This window comes from Saccopteryx bilineata, chromosome 1 (assembly GCF_036850765.1).
Source record: "Saccopteryx bilineata isolate mSacBil1 chromosome 1, mSacBil1_pri_phased_curated, whole genome shotgun sequence".
NCBI classification, from domain to species: Eukaryota; Metazoa; Chordata; class Mammalia; order Chiroptera; family Emballonuridae; genus Saccopteryx; species Saccopteryx bilineata.
This window is the reverse complement of record NC_089490.1, coordinates 402,301,521-402,314,115: the sequence shown is the minus strand read 5'-3', so window position 1 is coordinate 402,314,115 and position 12,595 is coordinate 402,301,521. Positions and strand designations below refer to the sequence as shown.

At 42.5% G+C, this 12,595-nt stretch overlaps 1 protein-coding gene across 6 annotated transcripts in view; it reads left to right on the top strand.

Annotated features, from left to right (window-relative positions):
• KMT5B (lysine methyltransferase 5B) overlaps window positions 1-12,595 on the top strand; it is a 63,183-nt gene that overhangs the window by 16,965 nt on the left and 33,623 nt on the right. For 4 of the 6 annotated variants that reach the window (XM_066252246.1, XM_066252249.1, XM_066252247.1 and 1 more), the window contains exons 2-3: window positions 1,257-1,492; window positions 11,089-11,236. The exons of 1 other annotated variant lie outside the window; for it this stretch is intronic. In XM_066252246.1, the coding sequence (XP_066108343.1) occupies window positions 1,333-1,492; window positions 11,089-11,236 (308 nt within the window). In that variant the 5' untranslated portion in view covers window positions 1,257-1,332. The remainder of the gene's footprint in view (window positions 1-1,256; window positions 1,493-11,088; window positions 11,237-12,595) is intronic. One more of the 6 variants, XM_066252250.1, reaches the window with a different exon arrangement.

Here is a 12,595-nt window from a genome sequence, read left to right as displayed (position 1 = left end):
TCATTGCGACACCTTAGTTGTTCATTGATTGCTTTCTAATATTTGCCTTGACTGCGGGCCTTCAGCAGACAGAGTAACCCCTTGCTCAAGCCAGCAACCTTGGGTTGAAGCTGGTGAGCTTTTGCTCAAACCAGGTGAGCCCACACTCAAGCTGGCAACCTCGGGGTCTTGAACCTGGGTCCTCAGCATCCCAGTTTGACGCTCTATCCACTGTGCCACTGTCTGGTCAGGCAAAAATTGTTTCATTATTTATGCTATCCTTTATTAAAGACATGTCCAGTTAGACCATTTTGGGGAGCATTTCAAATTAATTTTTTACGTGTTTATAAAAAGCAGGGGAAATTGGTGTCCTGAGAGACCTTGAGCACCTGGGCTGGGTCCTTGTGGTCCTGCCACAGGCTGGTTGTGTGGCATTGGGCCTGGCACCCCTCTGGCCTCAATACTACCTGCAAATGGAAACATCTATACTTGGAATCTAAAGTTCTTTAGCTCTAAAGATTTATGTTTACTACTTTCTTATCCTAGGTCCCTTTCTGTTTGACCTACACTAAAAGCAAATTCTATAATGAGGCGATGTCGTGGACATTGTTTTCTCATTTTGTTACCTCTGTTATCCCCTTACTTCCAAAGGTTCTTATAAATGACAAGCATACCTCGCTATCCAAATCATTCAGTTCCCAAATTCAGCTAATTACAATTCATATAGTGAGAGGTACCTCTGTATTTGCAAATAGAATCTCTCAGTTTTTGTGACCATTATGATGGGCAATACTTTGATAAGATACCCGCAAATACCTTAAGGATTGCCTTTAACAACAAAAAGGATGTGACAGAACTCTTACAGGCGAGAGATAACCTATTTGTAGTTGACTCAGAGCTTATAGGAGGTTGCCAGAAATGGGGTTTGAGCAAATTATTGAGCTGCACCTAGATATCAGCATAATAAAGAGCAAAGACCATTCCATTCTCACTGGGAACTGAAGGATAAACATGTAGCAGGCACTTGCTATTGGCCAGTTGCTTTCCAAAGCACAGACTTTGAGCAAGACGGAAGGAGCGAATCCTTGGGAACTGGGGCATTGCGGACCCCTGCAGGGTAGAGGTGGCTGGGGAGGCGAGATAGTGTCTAAAGAGTGGAAACATGAACTACTAAGTTACTTTTAATACCTGTATCTTTCTCAAGGGTCTGTGCAGCATGGTCTTTTATGTATTTATCTCCCCGTTTTGTTTTGTTTTTCATATTTTGTTTCTGTTAGGAGAGAACATTGACATTATTCTCTAAGCTATTTGAAGAGAGTGACTAAATGCACCTGGGGCAGGCTGTCTGTGGGGATGAAGTGGTTGGGAGAAGCCAAGAACATGGTGGTGAATGGCAGGAGAAGTGGAGGCAAGTTGTCTAATGACCACCAGCAGAGCCCATCAAAGTTACAGCACACGGGAAAGGACTCCGCGAAGGCGGGCAGACACGCAGTGGAGAGGAGGTCGAGCAGATGTATGTACACACCCAAACTGTCGCTCTTTCGGTGGGAGACGGGGCAGTCATTCTTTCCAGTGTGTAATGTATCTTATTTTCTGTTGTTTTCAAAACAATTTTTTATGTTCTCACAGTTAACATAGTGTCTTTTATTCTTTCAGAGTTACGCCAATTTTTATTCTCATCAAACATGGTGTACAACCTCAAAACTGAGGTTTAATGCTGTGTATAGTCACATCAATCATGCTTTTAACATGGTTTTAAATTATATTTTGTAGCATTTATACATACATGGTTAATGTTATATAAAAATATTAAAATACTGCTATTAAACTGAATTTCTTTAAAGTTCAAACTATTTTTTATATTTGATGTAAGTGTAAGTATGTAAGTATGTATGTCTTTGAAAGTTTACAATAATATGAATAATAAGATCAACTCTAGTTTGCATGCTAAGTAGAATTTAGGGCAGCTTCACAAATTGTTTCCATTTCTGTTTATATAAGGTGGCCAGCCCTTTATCCTAACAGTGAGGCACTATTGATACTAAATTACTTTTAGTTACTTCTTTTCCTCTGTACCTCTTGATACCAGTGAAACTGCTTGTTGAGTGTTCTAAGAAATTATAGTTGATACATGTCTCATAATTCTTTTAAGAGTAGTCAGTTGCCCCAGGATAGGTATAAATGGAAGTATACAGCTATATGAAGATTGCTCAGAAGTGTATGGACATGTTAAGGAGTGAGACTTTTTCCATTTCTCACTTTTACTGAGATTAATGTAGCGTTCCGGACAGCCTCAGTTTGTGTGGGAATAGACACACTCCCGGTAGGGTAGGTTAGCCCGGAGTGTGCTGCAGTTTCAGGTAGATTCCTCAGCTCTGATTCATTTCGTTCGGACCTTTTAGGGGTTTATGCTATTCTTCAGGCCTAGGCTGCCCTTAAACCTTCCCATATCAGATCAGGTCACTGTTTCTGCCAAGAAACAGGCAAAAAATCCTTCTTGGGATAAGATTAGAGGGAGAGTCAGTGATTAAGTGCAATCTCTTTTCATGGACACCTCCTCACCCTTTAGCACTTGACAGGAACCAGACCGAGTTGAGAAGGCAGTGACTCTAACAGTGGTACTGATTTTGTTCAGTAAATTAGGTGTCTCTTAAACTTTTTTTAAAAAAGCAAATTGCCATTGGCCTCCTTTTTGTGTATCAAGAGTGCAGAAAGGTCTTAATTAGATTAATTGTTGGAGGCCCATAAGAATTTAGAGAATGACAGTTATGTGAACCACACTTTGTCAGGTGTGGACAGAGTTAGAGGGGTAGATTGGAGAAACCCAGACAGTGTAAGGATGGACAGTGTCACGGTGAATGTTAGCGATGCAGAAGGGAGCTGGTGACAAAGAGAAGCAAAGCCATGCTCCGTCTCAGGTAAACGGCAGTAACCTCACCCAGCATCAGAGCAATAACGCATGAAGCAAGTAGAAACAGAAGGGAGACAAAACTGAGGGGAGAAATAGAGGACCCGCAATAATTCAGAGACTTTAATAACCTACTTTCAGTAATATATAGGACAAGGAAAGAAGACAGTTCTCTAAACCAGCTCTTACAATAGAACACTCTGCCCAACAACAGCAGCATGTACCTTCACTAGTACACGTGGAACGCTTTTAGGATGGACCATAGGCTAGGTCATACAGCAAGCCCTCAATAAAGTTAAAAGGATTGAAATCATACATTATATATTCTCTGATGACAAAGAAGTAAAATTAGAAATGAATTATTGGAAATTTGGGAAATTCATAAATATGTGGAAATTAACACACTCCTAAATAACCAGTGGATAAACAAGAAGAAATCAAAAGGAAAGTGAGAAAAATACTTTTAGATGATTGAAAATGAGGATACAACTTACTAAAAACTAGTGGAGTGCAGCTAAAGCAGTGGCAAGAGGGAAATTTGTAGCTATGAACACATTACAAAAAGAAGAAAGATCTCAATCAATAACTTTTTACTGAAGACACAAGAAAAAGAAAAGCAAGTAGAGAAAAGGAAATAATGTAGTGAAATTAACAAAATAGAGAATGGAAAGATGGTAGAGATAATCAATAAAGCTAAAAGTTGGTTTTTTGAAAAGACTAAATCAGCAAACCTTTAATCAAGGCTGACTAAGAAAAAAAGAAGAATCAAGAATGAAGGAGGGGACATTACTACTGTCTCACAGAAATAAAAAGGATTATAACAAAATTATGAACCAACAAATTAGATAAAAAACTACCAAAACTGAATCAAGAAGAAATACTAAACCAGAATAAACCTATAGCTAGTAAAGAGATTGAATCAGCAGTTAGAAAACAACAAAACATTACTTACAAGAGAATCTCAGGCCCAGATGACTTCATGCGAGTGTTTTAAGAAGAATAATGCCAATTCTTCATAGACTGTTCCAAAAAAAATAGAATAGAGGGAACACTTCCTGATTTATTCAATGAGGCCAGTATTATCCTGCTACCAGAGTCCTTAGCAAATACTAGCAAACCATATCCAGCAATAGATGAAAAGCATTCTACAGAATGACCAAGTGGAATTTATCCCAGAAATGCAGGATTGGTTTAACATCTGAAAATCAATTAATGGTAGTATATTATATCCAAGAGAATAAAGGACTAAAACCATGCAGTGATCCCAAGATACAGTGGTACCTTGAGCTACGAGTTTAATTCGTTCTGTAACCGAGCCTGTAAGTCAGTCAACTCGTATATCAAACAAATTTCTCCCATTTAAACTAACTGAAATAGATTTAATCCATCCCAGCCCTGTAAAACATCCCCAAACTATCCTAAATTATGAAAAAAGACATGTTTTTAATTAAGAAACACACATGTATAGTTTACCAATGCATAACAAAATATATGAAATAAAAGAAAAAAATGTTATTTAGTACTGTATTCTTACCTTGGAGACAGATGAGTGCGGCTAACAAAGGTGAATGGCGGAGGAGGAGGGAGGGAGGAAGGGATGCAGGCACTGTAGACACGTAAACTAAAACTGCACTTTAAGGCCCTGGCCGGTTGGCTCAGCGGTAGAGCGTTGGCCTGGCATGCGGGGGACCCGGGTTCGATTCCCGGCCATGGCACATAGGAGAAGCGCCCATTTGCTTCTCCACCCCCCCCCTCCTTCCTCTCTGTCTCTCTCTTCCCCTCCCGCAGCCGAGGCTCCATTGGAGCAAAGATGGCCCGGGCGCTGGGGATGGCTCCTTGGCCTCTACCCCAGGCGCTAGAGTGGCTCTGGTCTCGGCAGAGCGACACCCCAGAGGGGCAGAGCATCGCCCCCTGGTGGGCAGAGCGTCGCCCCGGTGGGCGTGCTGGGTGGATCCTGGTCGGGCGCATGCGGGAGTCTGTCTGACTGTCTCTCCCCGTTTCCAGCTTTAGAAAAGATTAAAAATTTAAAAAAATAAAAATAAATTAAAAAAAACTGCACTTTAACATTAAATGTAAACTAAAACTGCATTTTCTTTAAACAAAACTAAAACTGCACTTTCTTAAAATGAAACCACAAAAACTTAATTGTAAAAAAATGCACTTTCTTAACTTTAAACTTTATGTAAGCTTAACATTACGTATTTTTCATTTAATCATCACCTGTTTTTGCCTTTTTGGCTGCATTTTTGGCACTTTCACTTGTGGGACTTTTGAATAAAAATTATCGAAAGAGGTTTGCTTTTGTCTGCCTTTTAAAATGTTACAGAAATGTGACAAACAAGTGTCATTAAAAAATGCTAAAGCACTGACCAGTTGAAACTTTTTCTAGGGGTTTCTTTTCAATGAAACTTGAAAGCTTCTCCCACATTGCCAGCATGTCTTTAATTTCACTTGTAGAAATCACTTTCTCCTACTCTACCTCTTCCTCGCTACTAATCTCTTGCAGAAGCTCCGTATGTTGCATCATCTGTAGCTCCTTCAACTCCTCAGTTGAGAGTTCCTCCTCATGTTCCTCGACGAGCTTGTTTACGTCACCCTCATCTACCTCCAGACCCATCGACTTTCCAAGGGACACGATCTCCTCCAGCGCTCTACCTCGGTCTCAGTCTCTGGTTTGAATCCTCGAACTCCCTGTCTGCAACAACATCAAGCCATACTTTTTCCATGTCGTGTTCAAGGTTCTTGTAACCTCTTGCCATGCCAAGTCAATAATGCATAAACATATCATGATGTTGTAGTGATCTTTCCAAAACTCTCGAAGGGTTAGAATTGTATTCTCAGTCACCTCAAAGCAGCAGCGGGACAAGTGCTTTTTGTAAAGCTTTTTAAAGTTGGGAATGATCTGCTGATCCATAGGTTGCAGGATTGAAGTCGTGTTGGGTGGGAGGTAGAGGACTTTCACGAATTTGAACTCATTGAGAATGTCATCTTCAAGACCAGGTGGGTGGGCTGGATCCAGCATTATCAAGGATTAGTAATGCTTTCATCAGGAGTTTATTTTCTTTTTCTTTTTTTTTCTTTTTTTCATTTTTCTGAAGCTGGAAACAGGGAAAGACAGTCAGACAGACTCCCGCATGTGCCTGACCGGGATCCACCCGCACGCCCACCAGGGGCGACGCTCTGCCCACCAGGGGGCGATGCTCTGCCTATCCTGGGCATCGCCATGTTGCGACCAGAGCCACTCTAGCGCCTGAGGCAGAGGCCACAGAGCCATCCCCAGCGCCCGGGCCATCTTTGCTCCAATGGAGCCTTGGCTGCGGGAGGGGAAGAGAGAGACAGAGAGGAAAGCGCGGCGGAGGGGTGGAGAAGCAAATGGGCGCTTCTCCTGTGTGCCCTGGCCGGGAATCGAACCCGGGTCCTTCACACGCTAGGCCAACGCTCTACCGCTGAGCCAACCGGCCAGGGCAGGAGTTTATTTTCTTGAAGATATTTCTTCACTGCAGGACCAAAGACGAGAGTTACCCATTCAATAAAAAACTGCCACGTAACCCATGCCCTAGCATTGGCGCGCCACATAACTTGCAGTTTTCCTTTAAGAATCCAGTGAGTCTTAAAGGCTTGAGGATTTTCGGAATGATACACTAGCAGTGGCTTTACTTTACAGTCACCACTAGCATTTGCATACAATACAAGGGTCAGACAGTCCTTCATGGGTTTATGGCCTGGCAGCTGCTTCTCCTCTGCGATGATGAAAGTTCTCCGGGGCATTTTTTTCCTGTTTCGTCACAGTTGAACACTTGTTGGGGGATGTAGCCTTATTTTGCGATAAGCGCAGCAAAACGTTCGATGTACTTTGTCAGCACTCACAGCTTCACCATGCCTCACCACCAATGGATGCCAGATCTCTTCTTGAAATTTTCAAACCAGCCATGACTTGCCTTAAACATATCTTCTGCTGCCTCTTTTGAGGTTGATGGTTGTTTCTTCTTCAAGTCGCTGTAAATAATACGTGCCTTTTTACATATTACAGTCACTGTATCTCCTGTCAGCTCTTTCTCTTTCACCCACACCAGCAGAAGCTGCTCCATTTCTTCATGGATATTTGTCTTTTTTTTTTTTTTTAATTTTAGCTTTTATTTATTCATTTTTAGAGAGAGAAGGGTAGAGGAGCAGGGAGCATAAACTCCCACATATGCCTTGATCAGGCAAGCCCAGGGTTTCAAACCAATGACCTCAGCATTCCCGGGTCAACGCTTTATCCACTGCGCCACCACAGGTCAGGCAGATATTTGTCCTTAGTTGGGACAGAATTGTAGTTCCTTTCGCTGGATTTGCGCTTTTGATGGCACCCTTTTGTTTAAGAATGGTACAAATTGTAGGTGTATTGCTGTTGTACAGCCTTGCCAGCTCAATCACTCGTATACAATGCTCATGTTTTTCTATTATTTCTTCTATCGACATCATTCTCTTCTTCTCACCACTGTCCTTTACACTCACTTTCTTCGGCCCCATGATAGCACAGAAAAAAAAGTAAAAAATGCAAAAATGATGCAAGAACAAGTACAGCGCACGAGATTCGACTGATTCTGTAGGTAACACCTGAGAAAGAACGAGATGCTGGTGGTGTGCTGCCAATACTGGACCTGTGCGCCAATGTGCCAACTAGCGGCAGCTTCTCGAATCATGACTCGTATCTCAGAATTTCACTCAGATCTCGAACAAAAATACAGACCGAGTCGCAGCTCATATCTTAAAAAAAAAAAAAAAATTTTCCGTATGTTGGTCTGCTCGTATCTCAAGGCACCACTGTTTATAAAAAGCATTTGACAAAATGCAGTACCCTTTCAGGAAAAAAACACTCAACAAACTAGGAATAGAAAGGAATTCTTCAACCCAATAAAGGACATCTGTGGAAAATCTAAGCTAATGCTATATTTAATGGTGGTAAAATATTAAAGTGGTTTTCCCCAAGATCAGGAACAAGACACAAAACCCATTCTTACCACTTCTATTCCCATTGTGCTAGAGATTCTAATCATAGCAATTAGGTAAGAAAAATTAACTAAAAAGTATCCAGATTGGAAAGGAAGAGGTAAAACATCTCTTCTTTGCAGATGATGTGCTTGTGTATGTAGAAAATCTTAAGGAATTCACTAAGAACCTATTAGAACTGATCAGGTTTTACAAGGTTGCAGGATACAAGATCAGCATATAAAAATCAATTGTAGTTCTATATACTTGCAGTGAACAACTCAAAATTGAAACTATTTTATTGAAAAAAAGAAACAATAAAAGTGTACAGGCGTCCTCAAACTGCGGCCCCCCTGAGGCCATTTATTCAGTCCCCCGCTGCACTTCCGGAAGGGGCACCTCTTTCATTGGTGGCCAGTGAGAGGAGCACTGTATGTGGCAGCCCTCCAATGGTCTGAGGGACAGTGAACTGGCCCCCTGTGTAAAAAGTTTGGGGACCCCTGGAATACTTATACTCTAAAAACTAGAAAACAGGCCCTGGCTGGTTGGCTCAGTGGTAGAGCATCGGCCTGGCATGCAGGAGTCCCGGGTTCGATTCCCGGCCAGGGCACACAGAAGAAGCACCCATCTGCTTCTCCACCCCTCCCCCTCTCCTTCCTCTCTCTCTCTTCCCCTCCCACAGCCAAGGCTCCATTGGAACAAAGTTGGCCCGGGCGCTGAGGATGGTTCTGTGGCCTCTGCCTCAGGTGCTAGGGTGGCTCTGGTTGCAACAGAGCAATGCCCCAGATGGGCAGAGCATCGCCCCCTGGTGGGCATGCCTGGTGGATCCCAGTCGGGCGCATGCGGGAGTCTGTCTGACTGTCTCCCCATTTCCAATTTCAGAAAAATACAAAAAAAACAACAAAACTACAAAACATTGTTGAAAGAAATTTTAAAAGACCTAAGTAAATAGGACATCAGGTGTTCACTGATTAGAAAACTTTATATTGTTGCGATGGTAGTACTCCCCAAATGATGTACAGATTGAATGCATTTCCTACCAGAATCACAGAAATTGACAAGCTGACCCTAAAATTTTTATGAAAATTGAAGCGACTCAGAATAACTAAAACAATCTTTAAAAAAAGAACTCTCTACAGAAAACTAAAACAAAAACAAAAAATGAACCACCATCTAATACAGAAAACTAAATAATTAAAGAAAAAAGGACTCTCAGTTCTCAGGAAAATGCTAATTAAAATCATAGATATCACTATACATTACTAGGCTATTTAGAATCAGAAGAACAGATAGTACACGTGTTGTGGATGGTTGGAGAACTTGGAGCCCTCACGCACTGCTGCTGGAAATATAAAATGGTGCGTCCACTTTGAAAAACAGCCTTGCAGGTCCGCACAAGGTTAAGCGTGGAGCTACCGTGTGAGCTAGCAGTTCCATTTCTGGGATGTACCTGAGAGAACTGAAACATACATACGTATACACAAAACCATTACACGAATGTTTATGGAAGCATCAGTCATAGTAGCCAAAAGGTGGAAATAGCCCGCACTTCTGCCAGTTGATGAGTGAACAAGCTGCGGTCTAGCTGAACAGTGGACATGATTTGGCCGTTCTAAGGAATGAAGTACTGGGGCATGTACCACACGGGTGGGCTGTGACAGCATGGTGCCGATTCAGAGAGGCCCGCCACACAGACCGCACACTGTGATTCCTCCCGGAGGAAAATCCCGAACTAGACAAACCCATAGAGGCTAGATGAGTGGCTGCCAGGGCCTGGGAGGCAGAGGCCAGTAGTGACAGCTAATGGGTGTGGGTTTCTCTTGGGAGTGATGAAATGTTCCAGAATTGATTGTGGTGATAGTTACACATTTATGTGGATATGTTAAAACCTTTGATTTCTACACTTTAAATGAGTGAGATGGTATGTAGATTATAGTTTAGTAAAACTGTTACAGAAAATACAGCGATTTGATAGCTTTTCACATACCTACATGCCAGTCATGTGATTGTAGAACATATACCTACCAACTGCAGGGACTTAAAATCAGTGTTTGGTTACTTTTCCATGAAGAGTTGAGAGGTCTGAGGCTGTGTGCGGCGCCTTCACGGCTGCCGAGAGGCGGGTGGGGACCGCGCCAGAGCCCGGCCGAGGGAACGCCCAGGCCTGCAGATTCAGCTCTCCTTTCCTCTCTCCACGTTGTTCCCTTCCACAGTGAAGCCCTGTTGTTTCCATCACCTTCCCTATGTCTATCCCAAGGGTCCCCAAACTTTTTACACAGAGGGCCAGTTCACTGTCCCTCAGACCATTGGAGGGCCGGACTATAAAAAAAACAATGAACAAATATCCCTATGCTCACTGCACATATCTTATTTTAAAGTAAAAAAACAAAACGGGAACAAATACAATATTTAAAATAAAGAACAAGTAAATTTAAATCAACAAAATGACCAGTATTTCAGTGGGAACTATGGGCCTGCTTTTGGCTAATGAGATGGTCAATGTGCTCCTCTCACTGACCACCAGTGAAAGAGGTGCCCCTTCCGGAAGTGCTGCAGGGGCTAGATAAATGGCCTCAGGGGGCCGCATGTGGCCCGCGGGCCCTAGTTTGGGCACCCCTGGTCTATCCAGTCATTCAAAATTGTATTTCAAACAGGTCAGTTAGAGATAGGCTTATCATTCTCTTTTCTTCCTTCCCACCTTCGTCCCTAGCTCTGTAATCTGAGACTGTCACAGAGCCTGACACTCTGGACCTGGTACCAGCAGGTGGATATCATAGTCTCCCCTCCTCCCAACAGCAAGGGGCTGGAGTTCAGTCCCGGTACTCCACCCGGACTCAAGCTGTGCCATCCTGGCACTTATGCAGTGTCCGTGGTCCCCCTTTTCCTCAGCTTGGCCCTTCTGTCTGGAGCAGCCCTTTATGCTCTCTTGCTGCCTTAATGAACAGCCCATCCCCCATGTCTCAGCTCTTCCTTGGCGGGGCCAGGCATCTGAGCCAGAGATTCTGGCAGGTCCACTTCCTGGGAAGCCTGACGGTACCTGCTGCCCAAAGTACTCTGAGGAATTGGGTTAGTTTACATCGTGCGGCTTTGTGTTTCTACTAGTTCTCCACTCTCCATTAAAATTAATGGAAATAATTTCAGTTCTTGATTACTAGCTTGAATAGGCAAAGGTTCTTAAGGTAGATTTTCCTAGTTTTCACCCTGAGTTCCTTTTCCTTTTCTCTTCACAGGTAATGGTAATTCTGGGTTCGAAGGACAGAGTCGCTATGTACCATCCTCTGGAATGTCCGCCAAGGAGCTCTGTGAAAACGATGACCTAGCAACCAGCTTGGTTCTTGATCCCTATTTAGGTTTCCAAACACACAAAATGAATACTAGGTAACTTTAAGTCTTCATCCTGAATGAAACAGATCATGTTGGATTTAAGATAATAAATGGCTAATTTTACTTTCAGTCAGAATGTTAAATGGCTTTAAAGGGAAGTTCTTTACTGCAGAAAGGTTTTGTATGCATGAGCCAAGAAAAGCAACAGAAGCTTTTGAAAGTCTTGTCAGTTTTTAACTCTGTGTTCTGATTTTATCTCGGGATATTTCTGTCAAAATATAAAGCTGGGGAGCTTCTCTGTATTCTATTTAAATGCTGATCATTTCTGAAAGAGACATCTTACAGGCATCCTGTAAAATCTTAAAAGTGTATATAATTTTTTTTTCTACTAAAATTAGGTTACATCTGTTTTTTTCATGGTTTTATTACAGCCTTTTCTTTTTTAAAATAATTGCCACTGTACACAGAGAATTTTGCTATCATGTGTAATCTTTGAGGTGCAGCTAAGCATTCAGCTAAGAGTGAGTATTTTAAAAGACATACTTCCATTGAGTGTGTGTATAAGAAAATAGATGTGCAAGCGCTTTATTATCAAGTGCCATCTACATAAAATACTACTACATCCTTTACATTTCTTTTTTCTAATTCCCTTAATCCCAAAAATAGGCTCTCGGGTCAGTGTTTTCCAACTGCTGGTCTGCAGACCGGCTGCCAGAGATTTTGTACCAGTCCGTGAAAGAGCCAACCGCCCTGGTGGTGTAGGAAGATGCCAGACCCAGTGACCTTAGTCAGATTCACTGATGCTCGGGGCACTTTCTGCCGTAGCGGTCCTTGAAATAATTCTCCTGTTTTCACTGGTCCCCAAGTGTAAAAAGGTTGAAAACCACTGTCTTTGGTAAATTCATAATGGACTTTCACCATCCACTGTAAGTCAGAGCTTTACAGTTTTTCTTTTTCTCTTCTGTGGCAGAGGGTTTTCAAGTGTGATGGAAAAGCACAGGGATTTAGAATGTAGAGCAAGTTCTGGGCCAGCGTTCACTCTTACCTGTCACCCTAGCCCTGGTATTCAGTAGCTCCAGTGTCAGTGACTGACCCTAGAAGGACTTGATCACCTGGTGGATAGTCACCAATAAATAGTTGGAGGTAGGAGTCAGTGACTAAAGGTGATTAGAGGAAGATCTCATGTCCATCTTTTTCACTTTTCATTCTGTCCTTTGCTAAAATTTAAATCAGATGCTATATGATGCATTTGTTAATTACATTCTGAATCCAGAAAAAAAGTAATTCAGATAAAAATGTGCCTTGAGCCCGGTCAGATGGTGGCACAGTGGATAGAGCAGCAGACTGGGACACAGAGGACCCGGGCTCGAAACCCTCAGGTCTCCAGCTTGAGCGTGGAGTCGCTGGCTTGAG